This window comes from Sus scrofa, chromosome 15, assembly GCF_054392235.1.
Source record: "Sus scrofa isolate SSC_HxYL_T2T_F1_AM1 chromosome 15, Sscrofa_HxYL_maternal_Yorkshire_Landrace_v2.0, whole genome shotgun sequence".
In the NCBI taxonomy this organism is placed as follows: Eukaryota; Metazoa; Chordata; class Mammalia; order Artiodactyla; family Suidae; genus Sus; species Sus scrofa.
In genome coordinates this window covers 118,743,841-118,762,344 of record NC_139397.1, presented here as the reverse complement: position 1 = coordinate 118,762,344, position 18,504 = coordinate 118,743,841, and the positions used below count along the sequence as shown (strand labels likewise).

The 18,504-nt window shown below is 42.7% G+C and overlaps 1 protein-coding gene and 1 long non-coding RNA gene across 7 annotated transcripts in view; one reads left to right on the top strand and one right to left on the bottom strand.

The window, feature by feature from the left end:
• The window catches only part of LOC146396078 (uncharacterized), a 1,511,729-nt gene that overhangs the window by 1,035,800 nt on the left and 457,425 nt on the right, over positions 1-18,504 (top strand). The gene's annotated exons all lie outside the window — the stretch shown is intronic.
• The window catches only part of AOX4 (aldehyde oxidase 4), a 68,792-nt gene that overhangs the window by 7,948 nt on the left and 42,340 nt on the right, over positions 1-18,504 (bottom strand). For all 6 annotated transcript variants that reach the window (XR_014828867.1, XM_021075511.2, XM_084998363.1 and 3 more), the window contains 12 exons: positions 16,173-16,297; positions 13,650-13,783; positions 11,642-11,729; positions 11,237-11,323; positions 10,867-11,058; positions 9,437-9,664; positions 6,409-6,504; positions 3,808-3,936; positions 2,760-2,834; positions 1,698-1,750; positions 844-958; positions 617-682 (listed from right to left, as the gene is read on the bottom strand). Coding sequence is in view for 5 of the 6 variants with exons in the window: in XM_021075511.2 (XP_020931170.1) it covers positions 617-682; positions 844-958; positions 1,698-1,750; positions 2,760-2,834; positions 3,808-3,936; positions 6,409-6,504; positions 9,437-9,664; positions 10,867-11,058; positions 11,237-11,323; positions 11,642-11,729; positions 13,650-13,783; positions 16,173-16,297 (1,388 nt within the window). In the remaining variant the exon portion in view is untranslated. The remainder of the gene's footprint in view (positions 1-616; positions 683-843; positions 959-1,697; positions 1,751-2,759; positions 2,835-3,807; positions 3,937-6,408; positions 6,505-9,436; positions 9,665-10,866; positions 11,059-11,236; positions 11,324-11,641; positions 11,730-13,649; positions 13,784-16,172; positions 16,298-18,504) is intronic.

Genomic DNA, 18,504 nt, shown 5'->3' with positions numbered 1-18,504 from the left:
ATCGGAGCTGCAGCTGTAGGCCTACACCTCAGCCACAGCCACATGGGATCCCCAACTCACTGAGCAAGGCCAGGGATCAAACCCATATCCTCATGGATACTAGTCATACTCATTTCTGCTGCACCACAATGGGAACTCCTCAGCTAGAAAGGTTTTAACTCAGAATTTAAAAGGACTTTGGCTGTGTTAATTTTACTTATTTGTGCAATAAAAATCAGAAATTCAGCAAGGGGGAAAAATGTTTAAGCATTTCTTTTATATTTCTCCACACTGTGGGCTATTTAAATGCCTTATTAATTTGAATACTGTTGTAATTTTATTATTATATATTTATAGCATGTTTCCTAATTATGAACATTTTGATGTTCACTGAAGAAAAATTAGAAAGCACGGAGAATTACAAAGCACGTTAAATCACACATATACCTGCCATGCAAGGAATGTTAACTTTTTCACGCATTTTCTTCCAATATTTTACCTCTTTGTGTGTTTAATATATAATATACCTGCAGAACACTTGCACCAGGTATAAACAACATTTTGAGGACTCTGGGAAAGAATATTCTGAATGGAACTGACCAAAAAGCCCTGTGGGGGCAGTTCTGGTATCACGCACCTGTCCAATATCCAGGGCTGGGTTTATGCTGAAAGCAGCATCCACAAAGATGTCAGTCCTAAGGAGCTGTGTCAAGAGAGAATATATAATGGGAAGTATTATTTCCTTAAAATAGATCTTTACTAAAATGATAGATCTGTCATTGGTTCTTCCGCCAGGAAGATCAAGTTGACTTAGAGCATCGAGAACAATGCTCGTGAAGACGAAGAACATGCTGTGCTCTTTACCTTATGAGCCCCCGTCAGACAGTCGACTTCAACCTCAGAACAGGATGCTCCACAGACAAAATACGGGTAAGGGTTCCCTTTCCCCTTCTCCCAGTCCATATTTGTTTGGTAGCCTCTGAGAAATCAGGAATGAAAAGAAAAGGCATTTTTCCCATTAGTGGACAGACTGCCTGCCGTGCTCTGGGTCCCGGCGATGAACACAGCACTCCCCGTGGCTGAAGACCTTCTTCCCCTTCCCCTGTGAGGGAGACTGTGGGATCAGAATTGCAAGAGAAGGAGTTCCCGTCGTGGCGCAGTGGTTAACGAATCCGACTAGGAACCATGAGGTTGCGGGTTCGCTCCCTGGCCTTGGTCAGTGGCTTAAGGATCCAGCGTTGCAGTGAGCTGTGGTGTAGGTTGTAGACGCGGCTCAGATCTGGTGTTGCTGTGGCTGTGGTGTAGGCCGGCAGCTACAGCTCCGATTGGACCCCTAGCCTGGGAACCTCCATATGCCACGGAGGCGGCCCTAGAAAAAGGCAAAAAGACAAAAAAAAAAAAAAAAAAAAGAACTGCAAGAGAACCCTGTAGACACAGGGAGAAGGTCTCCTGGTGCCCAACCCCACCCTCCAGCGCTCCGTTGCTGGGGTGGGTCCGAGTGTCCCTCCACTGTGGCAGCTCGTTGTGGTGTCCCTCCCGGTTGGTAAACAGCTGTGGCCCTGAGGAATCCCTGGCCCTCCCTAGACCTCCCTGCCCTGACTGAGGGTTAGCACTGGGCCCAGCAGAGCGCCAGTGCTCCTCGGGCATCTGTTCAGAGAGGTGAGCACACACCACCCCTGCCCAAGTGTCACCGCAGTCCAAGTGAAAATGTCCTTTACTTGAAATATCCGGTAGTTGAGAGACTGATGGATTCCTCAAAGGCTTTTGCAACCTGGAAGAGATGATTGGTTACAAAGAAATATAAGTGTGGGGAAAGTAATGAAAAAGGGCTTCCACGGGGGGCTTGAAGCCTCCTCTTGTTTGCACCAAGCTCTGCATGTGCGTCCACCCTGAGCGAGACCTATGTCTGTACAACCCAACAGGTCATGCTTTTCAAGGGAGGTGCCGAAAGGCAGCTGCAGGTTATGCTTTGGGATCCTCTATTTTTTGAGACCACAGTGTACAAGTTTATTATTTTTTCATCCTTTTTTTGGCTTCTTAAATTAGAAAAGGAGCTAGGCCACATTCATATATGCACACAGGGATGCATATATGTATATTTAAACACATGTGTATAGGTGGCTATATGTGTGCATGTATATATGTATGTATGTGTTTTCACTCTTTTCCCCCAAATAGTTCAAGTGGTAGTCCCAGTATATTATGGCAGCTTCCCTGCTGGAGTAAACTGGGTAGGGCTGGGAATAGTACTACTAATGGTAATAAAAAGAATAAGAATTAAAAATAATTCTTAATAATAACAATATCATTATGACAAAATTATTAAAAATGGAGTAATTCTTTGATATTAGGACCACTATTATCTCATCTCCATTGCTCTGGTGAGAAAATCAAGGCCCCGAGGCACCAAGGGGGTAACTGTCCCACAGGCAGAGGCAGCAACACTAGGTGTGTTTTACCTTACAGCTTATGCTGTTATCATGCTCCGTGAGAAATTAGGCTCTGGGAGTTTCCGTTGTGGTGTAGAGGAAACGAATCCAGCTAAGAACCATGAGGTTTCGGGTTTGATTCCTGGCCTCGCTCAGTGGGTTTCCTTGAACTGTGGTGTAGGCCAGCAGCTACAGCTCCGATTAGACCCCTAGCCTGGGAATCTCCATATGCCGTGGGTGCGGCTCTAAGAAGCAAAACAAGCAAACGACAACAAAAAAGTTAAATGCTTGGTTTGACCCAAGTGGATGTGTTTGTCTTTTTCCTGCAGGGATAATAAAGAGAACACTCACCCAGTCCTCCCATGTTCCCTTAGGGTTTTTCCTGATGACTGGCTGAAGACGGGCCATGAGAATTTGGCAGGCGTTCTAAAAATAAAATACTTGAAATGACATAAGAAATAAAAGGCACAGGGAATAGCAACATGTGAAATATTTAAATCAACTCAAATGTAGACTGTTAGTTTTGTGAACCTGCAGCAAGCACGGCCCCCCAAAAATAATAAAAAACAAAATAAAAGATACATTGCTACTAAAAAAAGAAAAGAAAAGAAAAGAAAAGAAGACTCTCCCATTCCTCTGCCTCCCAGCTCCTGGGAACCTCTAATCTTTAGATTTCAGAGGACCCCATGTATCAAGCCTTCCTGCAAGGGAGGAGCTGTCTCTGCAGAAAGAGGCCAGAGGTGGCCTGGGGCTCAGGGTGGGGCTGGGGAACCTCACAAGTGGCTAAAGCCGTAGGAGAGGCACCGCCCATTGCAAAGATGCCCAGAAGGGATGCTAAGGAGTTCAGAGTGGTGTCCATGAGGGAAGGAGTCAGATGTAACAGGGCCAGACCACATCGATGCCAGCCAGTAAAACCCATTCTGCCTCTTTCCTCTGTGCTCGCTCTTCCCTGGACTTTACAAGGGTCTGAAATGTAGGCTAGGAAGGTGGTGGGAGGCGAGAAAGTCAGGGGGGGAAATGGAGAGAAGCCACACCGGCCCCTTTCTACCTGCAGGCACAAGCTGGGAAGGAGTAGAGACACTGCAATTTGAAGTACATTTTGGAATTTTGGACCGGACTTTTAAATTACTGAAATGAGACGGTTTCTGTTAATAAATGTGACCAATGGATTTTAAGTTAGCTGAGTGATGAGAAAAATTATAGTTAGATTTTATTCAAGGGTGGGAAGAAGAGGCCCACAGAGGGAACTGGAACCACTTGGAGTCTTGGCTCTGCCAGTGATTCAGAACCTGTCGCTTGCCCCCTCTTGGCCTCAGTTTCATGTTTCATGAAAGAAGGGATGGGACAAAGTCCCTTCCAGCACAGTCACTGGGTGACCATGAAGTGAAAGAAGAGTCACCTGCACGGCCTTCCCGTTGATGTCTGTCCCCATTGACCCGGCCGTGAAGACAGCGTTGGGTACCGTGATTGTGCTCGTCTCAGGCAGGTGTATATACGATTCGGGGATGTTCAGTTCTCGACTCGCCACCTGCCAGGAACAGAAGAAAAATATTATTTACTTCACTGACTCTAATTCTCCCTCCTCACATGCTAAAAACCTTTTAATTCTTCTTTGTACTGGGTATAAAGCCTGGCTATCCTATAGTGACAAACATTTAAGAGAGCATCTTAGGTTTTACATACAGATTATTTGAGTTTGAAGTTTTTTTTCATTTTATTAAAATTTTTTTTATTATAGTTGATTTATGAAGTTGTGCCACTTTCTGCTGTGCAGCAAAGTGACCCAGGCATACATATACATACCTTTCTTTTCTTATATTATCTTCCATCATGGTCTAACTCAAGAGACTGGATACAGTTCCCTGTGCTACACAGTGGGACCTCATTGCTCATTCATTTTAAAATATAATAGTTTGCATCTACTAACCCTAAACTCCCAGTTCATCCCACTCCCCTCCTCTCCACTTTGGCAACCACAAGTGTGTTCTCTATGTCTGTGAGTCTGTTTCTATTTTGTAGATAGCTTCATTTGTGCCATATTTTATATTCCACATATAAGTGATAATATAGGGTCTTTATCTTTCTCTTTCTGACTTAACCTTGCTTACTGTGAGACTCTCTAATTGCATCCATGTTGCTAGAAATGGCATTATTTTGTTCTTTTTATGGCTGAGTAGTATTCCATTGTAGGCACCACATTTTCTTACTCCATTATACATTAATATATATTAATCCATAATACATTGTATGTCCCACATCTCATTAATCCATCTGTCTATGGACATTTAGGTTGTTTCCATGTCTTGGCTATTGTGAATAGTATTGAAATGAACATACAGGTACATGTATCTTTTTCAAGGAAAGTTGTCCGGATATATGCCTAAGAGTGGGATTGCTGGGTCATATGGTAGTTCTATATTTAGTTTTCTGAGGTACATCCATACTGTTTTCCATAGTGGTTGTACCAATTTACATTCCCAACAGCAGTGTGGGAGGGGTCCCTTTTCTCCACACCATCTCCAGCATTTGTTATTCGTAAACTTCTTAATGATGGCCATGCTGACTGGTGCAAGGTGGTACCTCATTATAGTTTTCATCTGCATTTCTCTAATAATTAGTGATGTGAGCATTTTTTCATGTGCCTATTGGCCATCCAAATGTCTTCTTTGGAGAAATGTCTATTTAGGTCTTCTGACCAATTTTCGACTGGGTTGTTTGTTTTTGGTGTTGTTGAATTGTATGAATTGTTTGTATATTTTGGAGATTAAGCTCTTGGTGGCTGCATCGTTTGCAACTATTTCTCCCATTCTGCAGGCTGTCTTTTTTTTTTTTTTTTAATAGTTTCCTTTGCTATGCAAAAGCTTGTAAGTTTGGATATGTCATTTTCCAGAGACATGTGGCCAACCAAAGAATCTTTCTGTATTTTCTTTTACAGTAGTTTCACAGAAGGCATGTGGCAGGCAGTATGGTCACTCTGAGACATCTAGTTTAGTACGACACATGCAGACAAGGTTGAGGTCTGGTCTTACTGTTTTATCTTCATCTTTTCCTCATTGTTCAAGACAATTCAGCAGATTATGTTTCTTTTGTGGGGCATTTTGCAGGCAAAACATTTTGATTTACTTATTTATTTTTTTTTTTGCCACACAAAAGTTCCTGGGTCAGGGATTGAACCTGTGCCACAGCTGTGACAATGCCAGACAGTTAAACTGCTGAGCCACCAGGAAACCCCCAAAAAGGTTTTTTTTTTCTAAGGAAGTAAGATATATTCAAAGAAGGTCTTGTGGATTTTTGTGATTTCCTATTTCTAAGAACACTATTAAATAATACTCTTTCCGTAAAGAAAATATCTTCTATTTCTTATTGTGAGAGAGGATTTTTGTGCCTGTCTCCTCACCCTCATTTTTGGTTCAGATTTCAAATTCAACAAATTCTTATTTAATATTGAAAAAAGAAGAAAAATTTCCTATTACCAGGAATCTCTTGCTCTTTCAACAGTATTAGAAACATTTCTTTGAATTAGCACATATAATGGCCAGTCATGTGGAGTCCCTAAGCAGCCTGTGAATTCTAGGAACATAATTTCCTATTTCCATAATTTCCTAACCATATTCATCTCTAATGAAGATTTTTTTTTTTCCCCACTGTACAGCAAGGGGGTCAGGTTATCCTTACATGTATCTAATGAAGATTTGAATTAGCACAGTATTGCTTTCAGCAGTTTCTGTAAAACCAAAAAATATTTCATTTGAAAATTGAAATTACATTTTTCAGAAGACCCATGGACTTGGTTCTTTGGTATACAGTAGGAACAATGTGACATATTTTCTCAGGTCTAACACCCACTTCTCTCACCCCTCCTGCATTTTTGTGTTCCTGAAATCAAAATGTCTTACAATTGACATGTACATTCAGAGGAATGGTCAACAAGATAAAAAGCTGTTCAACTGGCTGTAAGGTGCTACACTCGTATGATGGAGAAAAGGGATCTGTATCTCACCTGGATCATTTTGGTGTGAAGACCTTGTCCTATTTCACAGCCACCATGAATCACCAAGACAGAGCCATCGAGATAGATGTGGACTAGAGCAGCAGCCTGGGGGGTATTAATTGTAACACCAGTTTGGAAATGGATGTGGCCAAACATTGCTGTGAGTTTAGCTGAAGTTACCGAAAGAATGGTTTTGCTTCAATCAGCCAGTCTCTCATTGTTCACACTGGAGAAAAACGCCCATTACAGGTAGCTACAGGTAATCCCTTTCAATAAACCCTAGACTTGAAAACCAGCAATGCAGAGACATGAACCGTGGCTCATCTCCACTCCCACTGTTCTCCTGCCCACAGAAGCCATTGCGTGGTTGCCTTGGAAGCTGCCTCTGCAAAGCCCCAACCTATACAAAACTCTGTTATCCTTTCTTCCTTGAACATGAAAATTAATTTTAAAGCAAATGGAGTCTGTATAAATAAATTTCTAGGCACAACCTGCCCTGGATACTAGAGATGCTGGAAGAAACTTGAGATGTTTTAATAGTTTCCAAATGCTGCTGACCTTCAGAATCATAGTGGGGAGGGGTGTGGGCCCCATTATGGAAATTCTGATTCAGTACAAGGTTGGACTTGGAGCTCATGTAATCGTTTTTTAAACTCCCAGGTGATTTTGATAGTTGGCCAGGTTTGGGATACACTGATCCAAATTCTTCACTTCGCATATGGGGGAATAGAAGCCTATACAGGAGGAGGCTTGGCCAAATCCAGGTGCCTGGTTTTGCAGTTAAGTCAGGACTGGGACCCACAACCCCTAACTTGAGCCCAGCATCCTCCACACCCATGCTGTGCTGCCTCCCTCAAACTAATTGCTGTTTCCCTCTCTGGGGCTGGTTGTTCCAATGGAAGATTCCAAGGGTGGGCCTGTGGCTCCAGGGACCAGGTGACAGGAAAGTGGGTACTGTGCTATATTGGCTGGTTCTGCAGGTCACTGGAATTTTTATGTAAAGCAATCTCTGTCATAAGCTCACGCACTTGGTCCAGAATCCTGCATCCACCCCCTTGGGGTCACTCCCCTCCTGTTGTGTCCTCGCCACCACAAATTCAAAGTATCAACTAACTTAGCTCTGCCAGTCTCTGGGTCTGAGACTATGTTTTCAGGACTGTTACATTTTCTTTTTTTTCTTTTTCTTTGTTTTTGGTCTTTTTGCCATTTCTTGGGCCGCTGCCGCGGCATATGGAGGTCCCCAGGCTCAGGGTCAAATCGGAGCTGTAGTAGCCGACCTACACCAGAGCCACAGCAACACAGAATCCAAACTATGTCTGGGACCTACACCACAGCTCACGGCAACGCTGGATCCTTAACCCACTGAGCAAGGCCAGGTATCGAACCCGCAACCTCATGGTTCCTAGTCGGATTCGTTAACCACTGCGCCACAGTAGGAACTCCAGCACTGTTACATTTTCTATAGGAGGTTTCAACTTTGTGCTTTCACCTCATGGCAATCTAATAAGAGAAATGGATGAACAAGTATCAACAGTACTGCCACGTGTCAGAGCCCGTGTCAGATTTTATGTAGATGATTGTATAATCGCTCCGACTGATGGGCTATATTAGAGACAAGAGGAGGGCAGTGAGGCACCACATACTACATAGACACTTTGGATAAAGACTTTAAAATGCCCTGTGCAGCGGCAGCCAGAACCGCCATCGTTCTGTTCTGTAAGTGAGGATTTAGTTTTAGAAAAGCAACATAATCCACTATGTTAAGTTAATGTCACTATTTTGAACATTACTGGCATTTACAGTACTATTTTTATTTAATTTCCATATTTGTGTTTTATAAAGGCATAAGAGCTAAGAAGCTTATTCTTGGAGTTCCTGTCATGGCTCAGTGGTTAACGAACCCAACTAGCATCCATGAGGGTGCAGGTTTGATTCCTGGCCTTGCTCATAGGCTAAGGATTTGGCGTTGCCGTGAGCTGTGGTGTAGGTCACAGATGCAGCTCGGATCCCGTGTTGCTGTGGCTCTGGCGTACATAGGCCGGCAGCTACAGCTCCGATTCGACCTCTAGCCTGGGAACCTCCATATGCCGCCAATGTGGCCCTAAAAGACAAAAAGACAAAACAACAACAACAACAAAAACAAAAAAAAAAACCAAAAACAAACAAATGAAAAGGAGCTTCTTCTTTGTTTTGTGGTTTTGCACAGTTAAAAAACATTATTAAATTATATAAGTAACCATTGAGAGTCTATAAGCATTTTTCTCCTTTAAAGGGGAACAGTGTGTGATTGCGAAATACCACCTGACCATCTGCTTCAGACTCTCCTGGCCTTCCCTCCCTCCCTCTCACTTTGCTTTCCACCTTGTTAGCTGTCTCCGAGGAAGTGTGTGTGAGGAAGGTCATTTTGGAAAGAGACAGCTTGGCTACACTTCATTCACACCAGGAAGGGGGCTATAGTCTTTTCTTGATATGAGTTTGGTTGTGAGGCTATTTCAGACATTGATGGGGACAGAAGCAAAAAATAAAGGAATCAGAAATAGAACCCTATGAAAAATTGTTTAAGGCGAAATTAAAAAGGAGGCAAAGTAGTTGCAGAGCCTCAAATAGGAATTCCAAGTTTCTGTGTTAATGGGAGTAGCTCTATTCTTAGGTATTTTTGAATCTCTATCTTCAAATGACCTGGTGTCACTAACAAATTAAGAAAGAGAGAAAGGGGTCATCTTGTTTCCCCCAGTTCCAGCCTGGATTTGAGGTTTGGCCCCACACTCTAATCCTCACACTCGAGGCCCAGCCGAAAGCCCAACTCCAGGAGCTGGACTGTTGATTGCTTCTGAAGTCCCTGGGACTGTGTCACCCCAGGTCTGCTCTGACACCCACAGTCCACACGCTTACCTAAATCCACTTTGTTTCCTGCTGGAGGAAACGGCCCCATTTCTTTTCCTCCCTGGGGGGACCATCCTTTATTGTACATGATTGCTTTTTTCAGACAATCATGGGGAAAAGAGCTGGTGGTGAGAAGACATCTTCTCGACCTCACCTGATTGTAGTAGGTCAGGGGGATCCCAATGGTAAATTTCATGGGGACCACAGCAAGCCCCCTCTTCTTCCAGTAATTGTTTTTGTTGAATTCCTCTGCAGCCTGTTTTCTAGCAGAGAATGAAGATTTCTCCAGACATTCTTTCCAGCATCTTCTTAAGAGTGCTGGATTAAATGTCTGCCCATAGGCTGTTTCGCTAGTTCTTTTATACATGTTTATTTCTTTAACCTAAAAGACAAGAAAATAAAAAGGATTTGAAGGATATATGCTTATTCTCTATGTGAGGCACATATTTTTGTTATATAATCTGATATGAAGAAAATATTTCTAGAAAAAGAAACAACTATTTAATATCTATGGATAAGTAAGTGCAAACGTACGTGTGTAAACTTAATGATAATAACAATAACCATAATTACAATGGAAACTACCAATGAACACTTCCCATGTTCCAGGTTGTTGGCTAAGTGTATTCTCACCACTTCATAATAACCCTGAGAAATAATAGGGACTAACTATTATTTAGTCACAAGTTTTGTTAATATTGAGACAAAATTCTTCTGGCCCCCACATCCTTTTACTCATACATAATATTTCCTTATTTTTAACCGTTCTCAGATTAATTCATCAAAACCTTGGAGTTCCCATCGTGGCACAGCAGAAACAAATCCGACTAGGAACCATGAGGTTGTGGGTTCGATCTCTGGCCTCACTCGGTGGGTTAAGGATCCTGCATTGCTGTGGCTGTGGCATAGGCCGGCGACTACGGCTCTGATTCGACCCCTAGCCTAGGAACCTCCATATGCTGCAGGTGGGGCCCTAAAAAGGCAAAAGACAAAAAACCAAAACCAAAACCAAAACTTTCAACTGCGGTAGAATGTTTGCACACATGGCCATAATTATTCCATTCTCGCTGTTCATGCCCTTCAGTACTTTTGCACCAACTCTAGGATTGGCCATGTGACCCGTCTGGCCAGTGGGACAATACAGGCAGGGACCTGAGAAGTGCTTGTGCATTAAGGCTTGCCATGTTCGTGCTACTATTGGGAATTCTCTGAACCACTGTGAGAAATGATCTTGGCTAGCCCACGCAAGGATGAGAGACTCTGTGGAACAGAGAGAGCTTTCTCAGCCAAGACCTCCCCAAAGACCACCAGACAAGCTGCCTTAGACTAAAACTCCAGTTGAGCTCACCCTGACCAGAAGAGCTACCCCGCTGATCCACAGAATCGGAGGAGCTATTTCTTGTTTTAATTTACTAAGTTTTATGATTGACTTGGTACACAGCAAGAGCTAACTGATGGACAGATGATATACTTTATTTCTTTGAATCTACTTAGAAGCTGGCATAAAGCTGTATGCAGGTATTCAACATATATTTGAACGAATAATGTCAGAGTTTTGTTAGGGCATTCTGACTGATTACCTACCTGCTCAGGAGGTAAGTTACACTGAGAAGCCACTGCAGTTATGTAAGCTTCGACTACCACTGTGGCCTGGGGGAAGCCAAATCCTCGAAAAGCAGTGTTGGATGGCAAATTCGTTTTGCAAGCCCTGCCCCGGCACCGGAAATTAGGAATATTGTATGCATTTTCAGATTTCAGCACAATGAACTCGATCACCTGAATTAAAACAAAACTTCGTATCTATCAAATATTCAAAACCACTTATCCAAATTTTACCTCTAACTCGAACCTTTCACAGAATTTATCTAATTTGTATGAGGACTATTCATGCAAATAAAGTGTGGCACAGACAGCTCAGCCGGAAACCTACGGGAAAGGCATATTTCTTATTTACCATCTCAGACTCATCAGGAGTGCATCCGCCATTGATATAATATTCAACATCAGCAGCTTTGATCACACCATTGTTCATGAATCCAATCTGCAAAGTGATAGAACAAGTAAAGCCATTTTCTCACTGGTCTTTTATATCCAGACTGTGCTGTATACAAACACACATGATCACAGTTGTCACTCCACACCTAGCTTAGGCACATGAAATGATGTGACATTCACCAGAGGGACACCAGAGGATGGTGCCCAAGTTGACCATAATTCCAAGGGAAAGTTCTGATTAGTTTTAGGCAGCATCCAAATATCCCTTTCAAGTGGTATGGAATTTAGTGATTTTCTGTGCTATTGGTTGGTTATCACTGGACAGCGTTTTAAGTGGTTTCTTGAAATTTTTGCTTTTACTCACTTTGTACTTTCCGAAAAGTGGGTGGCGGCCAGCAGTTATCAACATGTCATTACCACGTTCCAGAACAAATCGTATTGGGCGGCCGGTCCTATAGGAAATGACTCTGTTAATATCCTGGATGCTTCATAGAGTTGTAGGTATGTCAAAAGGGAAAGGAGGCTTAAAATAATCTGGATTAGCATAGGGAACTCTACCTAATATTCTGTGATAATCTACATGGGAAAAGAATGTAGATTCTTTTCTACATGGATGTGTGTATATGTATAACTGAAAAAGAATGGATGTGTGTATATGTATAACTGAATTAGTTTGTTGTACTGATTCAGTACATTGCAAATCAACTATACTTAAATAAAATAAAAAAAAAAATGTTTAGGCGTTCCTGTTGTGGCACAGTGGGAACGATTTGAACTAGTATCCATGAGGATGTGGGTTCGATCCCTGGCCTTGCTCAGTGGGTTGGGGATATGGTGTTTCTGTGAGCTGTGGTAAAGGTTGCAGAGGCTTGGATCCCACGTTGCTGTGGCTGTAGTATAGGCCAACAGCTGTAGCTTCAATTCGACCCCTAGTCTGGGAACTACCATATGCCACAGGTGCAGCCCTGAAAAAAAAAAACCAAAGAAAAAAAATTTTTTTTTAATTAAAAAAATCTGGTTTAGTGGCTTTCAGTAGGAGTAGTAACATGCCTTAAACAACATTTTGGAAATGTGTGGCGGCATTAAAATGTGAAAAAACCCTGCCTATTGCTATAATTATTCTGGTTTAGACACATCTGAAAATTTAGATGTTGAAAAGATACATTATTTGATTATAAGTTACTGTCCTTTTATTCCCTTTTTATGTTACATTAAGGCACTGTATGATTATTTTGCACTTATGTGTATAAGTAGGTTATAGTATTATGAATTTCACTTTGGGATATTAAAAGAGTAATTAAAATATTTGTCATAAGAGGCTAAAACGGCTGAGAATCAATGCTTTGTCAAGGTCCCTCATGTCCCCATTCAGACTCTTCCTTCATAAAGTGCCTACTGAAGACTCCTCTGGCTTCTGGAGGCCTGCACACCCGTTCTTAACAGACAGTTTCTCTGTTGTTGGAAAGTGCCAATGAGGAGTTCCTGTCGTGGCTCAGTGGTTAATGAATCCGACTAGGAACCATGAGGTTGCGGGTTCGGTCCCTGGCCTCGCTCAGTGGGTTAAGGATCTGGTGTTGTTGTGAGCTGTGGTGTAGGTTGCAGATGTGGCTCAGATCCCGAGTGGCTGTGGCTCTGGCGAAGGCTGGTGGCTACAACTCTGCTTGGACCCCTAGCCTGGGAACCTCCATGTGCTGCAGGTGCGGCCCTAGAAAAGGCAAAAAGACCAAAAAAAAAGTGCCAATGAGCTAAAACATTCATAGTATTTCTTTTTGTAGTGGTAGCCACGTTACGTTTGTCCTGAATATACTTAGAGCATTTGGTAGTTACAAGATTTTCATAAAAGTCATGGCTAATCTTGGGCCTGGTTATTTTACCCAGATGATGCAGAGGCTAAGAAAACATTCCTAGGTAGCAAAAGATCTAGCTTATTTCATAAGAAAATGTGGCCCTTGTAAGGTTGGGATTCTGACCCTTTCTCCCCTCAGCCAATCTCAGCTTGATTTATGTTAATGGTTTAAAACATAAACATTTAAAAGTGAAAGCCAATGCAGTTCATGAAAAAGGAAGACATATTTACATCTGTGCAATGAGTCAAAATTCATAGTGATTATGCTTATTTTACACAACCATCTTGGAAAACAGGTAGCTATCATAGGTGAGGAAACAGGTGACTTGCCCAAGGTGACCTTGTGAGTGAGTGGGCAGAGCAGGGCTTGCTCATAAGCCCACCTGGCTCCAGGCCCAGTGTGATTTCACCCATATGCTCACCATACCCTTTGGAAACAAAGGGCTATGACCAACAGGATGAAAGCTGGGGTACAGCGCTGGGGGGACATGGGTGGCACCTGCCCTGCAGTCACTGTGACTCTTACTTGTTGGCAGCCACAGCACAGACAGCGCCTAGCAGAGCGGGTTTGGTCACCTTCCCCCCAAATGCTCCTCCAGCTCTTTTCATGTGACAGGCGATTCTGCTTCTTGGGACATTTAGTGCTGCAGCTACATATTCCTGCAAGAGATAAGTCCCCAAAGTCACATAAATACAATTTAATGGTTTATTTCCTTACTTACATATTTCTCCTCTGCCTAATAAAAGAAATTCAGTAATTGAACAAATACAACAGTTACAGAACTATATGCAGCCATTGTCATAATCTGATTTTAGAATATTTTGAGTCTTCCCCAAAGACACCTTGCATTCACTAGGTAGTCACTCCTAATCTTTCCCTAACCTTAACCCCCTAGAACCAGGCAGCTACTAATTTGCTTTCTGTTTCAATAGACTTACCTGTCTCAATAGGATTTACATGAGTGGAATAATATAATATGTGGTCTTCTGTGACTGGCTTCTTTAAGTTAGCATTGTGTGCTCAAGGTTTGTCCATATTGTAGCACAGATCTGCATCCATTCCTTTTTATGGCTGAATAATATTCCATTGTACAGATATGCCAGATCCTTTAATCCATTAATTAGTTGGTGGACATCTGCTTTGTTTTGGCTATTGTGAACAATGTTGCTATAAACATTGGTATGTGAGGTTTTTGTTTTTTATTTTTATTTTTTTGCTTTTTAGGACTGAACCTGCAGCATATGGAAGTTCCTGGGCCAGGGGTTGAATCAGAGCTACAGCTGCCAGCCTACACCACAGCCACAGCAACTCAGGATCCAAGCCGTGTCTGCAACCTATGCTATAGTTCACGACAACACCGGATCCCCAACCCACTAACTGAGGCCAGGGATTGAACCCGCATCCTCATGGATGCTAGTTGAATTCGTTTCTGCTGCACCACAATGGGAACTCCTGTGTGTGAATTTTTGAATGGACACATATTTTCATTGCTCTTAGGCAGATACTTAGTTGTGAAATTGCTGGATATATGGTCACTCTATCTTTGACATCCTGAGAAACTGTCAAGATGTTTTCCAAAGTGGCTGTGCCATTTTTCATGCCTACTGGCAAGGTATGACTGCTCTAATTTCTCCACATCTTCACTTGTTGTTGTTTGTCCTTCTGATTAGCCATTCGAGTGGTGTGGTATTGTGGTTTTCATTTGCGTTTCCTTAGTGACAAATGCTGAGTGTCTTTTCACGTGCTTATTAGTCATTCATTCATAAACCTTCTCTGGAGAAATGTCTTTACTCAAATTCTTTACTGAGCCTGCTGTGGTGCTGTCCCAGGTTCTGTGGTGACCTTGGGACATTATTCCTTTGGAACCCGGAGTCATATACTCTCTGCCAAAAGAGACCTCAGATGTTGTCTTTATCAACTCCCTCAATTTATAGAAAGAGACACTGATGCCTAGCTGCTTGTAGGGGATCATGTGTCTTCTTAGGGACAAAGTCCATTTCCTCTCACGCCTCTTTCCATTTCAAAACTTGCAGGTGTGGAGGCCACAGCTACATCCCAGCTCAGCATCAGTCCCCTCAGCCTTTCATTTTGCCTTGAATAGCAGCTGGGAGCTCTCTCCTCTCACTGAGGCTAGCCACCTCTTCAGGACTCAAGGTACCAACTCACTGTGCTCCACCAGGAAGCCCCCAGCATCCCCCCCCCCCCCCAGATTGTCATCACTCCTCCTCCTAGAAAAACTGGTTAAGTATCCCCCTGTGTCTGCCACTATTCTAGGACCCACAACTCCACATTTCAGAAGAGGGGACTGTCACAGGATTTTCTTTATTTGCCTAGGTGTGGCAGTGCCTTCCATCTCAACCACTAGAACAGAATTAGGATTCATATGCTAATATGCTGGGCTTGGAAATGCAATCACTTTACATGTGCACCATTGATAACATGAAAACATTCATATAGAGAAGCAACACAGGGGAACCACAAAGGGAAATGTCAATGTAGTATTAAGGCTTTGCCCTTTCTGAGATTAAATTTTACACTATCAGTTTTTTTTTTTTTTTTTTTTTTTTGTCTTTTTGCCATTTCTTGGGCTGCTCCCGAGGCATATGGAGGTTCCCAGGCTAGGGGTCGAATCGGAGCTGTAGCCACCAGCCTATGCCACAGGCGCAGCAATGTGGGATCTGAGCCACGTCTGCAACCTACACCACAGCTCCTGGCAACGCCGGATCCTTAACTCACCAAGCAAGGCCAGGGATCGAACCCGCAACCTCATGGTTTCTAGTAGTATTCGTTAACCACTGAGCCAGATGGGAACTCCAGACTATCAGCTGTTTTAAGGGAAAGAGGGACTTGGCTCTCTAGCAACATTTTCAGATCTCTTTGAAAGATCTGCCCTTTCTTCCATTCTGGACTTCAGCCAGGGTCAAGTATGCGGGAAGTTTGAGGCACAGGAGTGGGAGGAATCAAAAGGTCCCTAGAGTGGAATGTCTGGTTGTAAGGCCACCATCATACAGCCATCTGGAGTCTCACTTTCCAAAAACATCCTGATACCTGCACATGGGTTGGAAACTGTGTTCCTAGGTGTAGCACCATTTCTTTATCTTCTTCTTGGGGAATAGCCAGGATGGTTTGCGTTTCCATGTAAAAATGTTCCTGTCCTTCCACATGGACCTCACCTGTAAGAAAAGAAAGCATAAATACAGGACCATTTTTTCTTGAAAGTCCTGACTTGGGGGCTCTTGGTGGTGTTTCGTTTGTAAAGAGCACGTGGCTTCAGTTTATGACTGTTGGACCTTGTATCATTAGGTTCAATCACCTTTTCTCATTCATCCTCACTGTGCCCCACCAACTGCATGGCCCTGGTGACTCACTCCCCTCTTGGCCTGTCCGGAGTGTGGCGAGACCCATGATGTGCTGGACCTGAGCGCATAGGTGAACCTGGCCATACATCCTGGCTCCACCATCTCCTTGCTCAGTGAATCTGGCCAGGTTATTAAAGTCTTGTTTCCAGAGTTCCTGTCGTGGCTCAGTGGTTAACGAATCTGACTAGGAACCATGAGGTTTCAGGTTTGATCCCTGGCCTTGCTCGGTAGGTTAAGGATCCAGCGATGCCATGAGCGGTGGTGTAGGTCGCATATGTGGCTCGGATCTGGCATTGCTGTGGCTCTGGTGTAGACCAGCGGCTACAGTTCTGATTAGACCCCTAGCCTGGGAACCTCCATATGCCAAGGGAGCAGCCCTAGAAGAGGCTAAATAAATAAATAAATAATAAAATAAATAAATAAAAAAAAAAATAAAGTCTTGTTTCCTCATCTGTAAAATGGGGGGCAGTGATGGTGATATGTACCCTAATTAGGTGATGTCAGGATTATTGAGATACAGAGAGGAGAAGTAGTTTGCTAAAGGATAAAAGGTTCACAGCGGTGGAGCTGAGGTGTTTCCTACCCTAAAACCAGTTTGCTCTTCCTGGTTTAGTGGAGATTTGTGGCTTGTACAGTACATCCTTATTGTTTTGTGGGCTGTATGGAGAGAGGCATTTGGTCCTTATTTAAATATTTGGATGGTTGTACATTTACTTTAAAACTAACCAAAGACTCCCGTGCTGTTAAGATACGTGAATTTTGCCAGGAGACAAAGGATTTCTTGAAATTATTTCTTGGGACAATGGAACGTGTCCCTCCACATGCACCAAAAAAAAAAGTTTGCTTTCAGCATGTATATACTGAATTTAATCTAAACCCAAGTTTATTTAATAACTAAATAGTTTTTACATATGCTAGGTATTGTTTGAGGCCTACACACTTGACAGATAATTAATTTATTTAATCCCCATACCAATCCTATGGGGCAGATATTATTAGGAAACTGAGACACCGAAGGTTAAATAAACTTCCCCATGTCACAGAGCCAGTATAGCAGAGCTGGGATCTAAATTCAGGCAACCCAACCCCAGGATACATGCTCTGAACTATTACAAGACACTATGTTCTCTGTAACTCTTTGTCATTTCTGCCTCAATTCCAAATTGTCTTAATATTTCAAATTTCCCACTTGTCCCCAAATTTTGAACTTCCACAACTGCCAAAATCCTGAATGACAAAGACCTAGCAACTGTTACTCGTGGTGAGAACCACAACAGACCACACTATTGTGGTTAGCAGCAAAGACCTGAGGATCAGCTGCGGGGAGCCGAGGAGATGCAAGGACTCAAAAAAAGGACCTTGCCTGATGGCAGAAAAACCTGAAGGCAGGTTCCTAGCTGAGGAAGGGAGCTTGCCTGAAGAGTGCAATTCCAAAGGCAGGCTCCTAATCAGGAAAAGGGGCCTGTCTGAACAGTGCAATTCCGAGGGCAGGTTCCTAAACAAGGGGATGCCTGCCTGCACAGCACAATTCCGAGGACAGGCCCCAGAAGACAGTAAGGCTCACCCGCTGACATAGGTGGAAAACTAAATTTCCCAGGAAATAATTTCCATTTTGTGTTGCTGAGTGGGGATTGTTCCATGGATGACTTAGTTTTTTCTGTTATTCACTTGTTATTTAGTTTTCCTCAGTCTTTCCTGATTATTTACTCATTATTCTTATTTTCCATTCTTATTTTCCTGTGGTGATTTGTGATTTAACGAAATTACAACAATAATATAATAAGAATTTCATCCTAAAGGACTTTTCCCTATTCAAATCCAACTTAATTAAAACATAGTGTTTATCTACTAACTAGTTATACAGTAAACTTTAGAGTTAGGATTTTAATGAGGTTCATAGAAGTTAGACATATATTATTCTTGATCAAAAGAAACCCAGCTGTGCGTTTTGTCCTTGATTTTAGAAGCTTCTAAGCAGTAGCTAATTAAGTTGATTTATATTTTCTTACACCGTCTTCCTG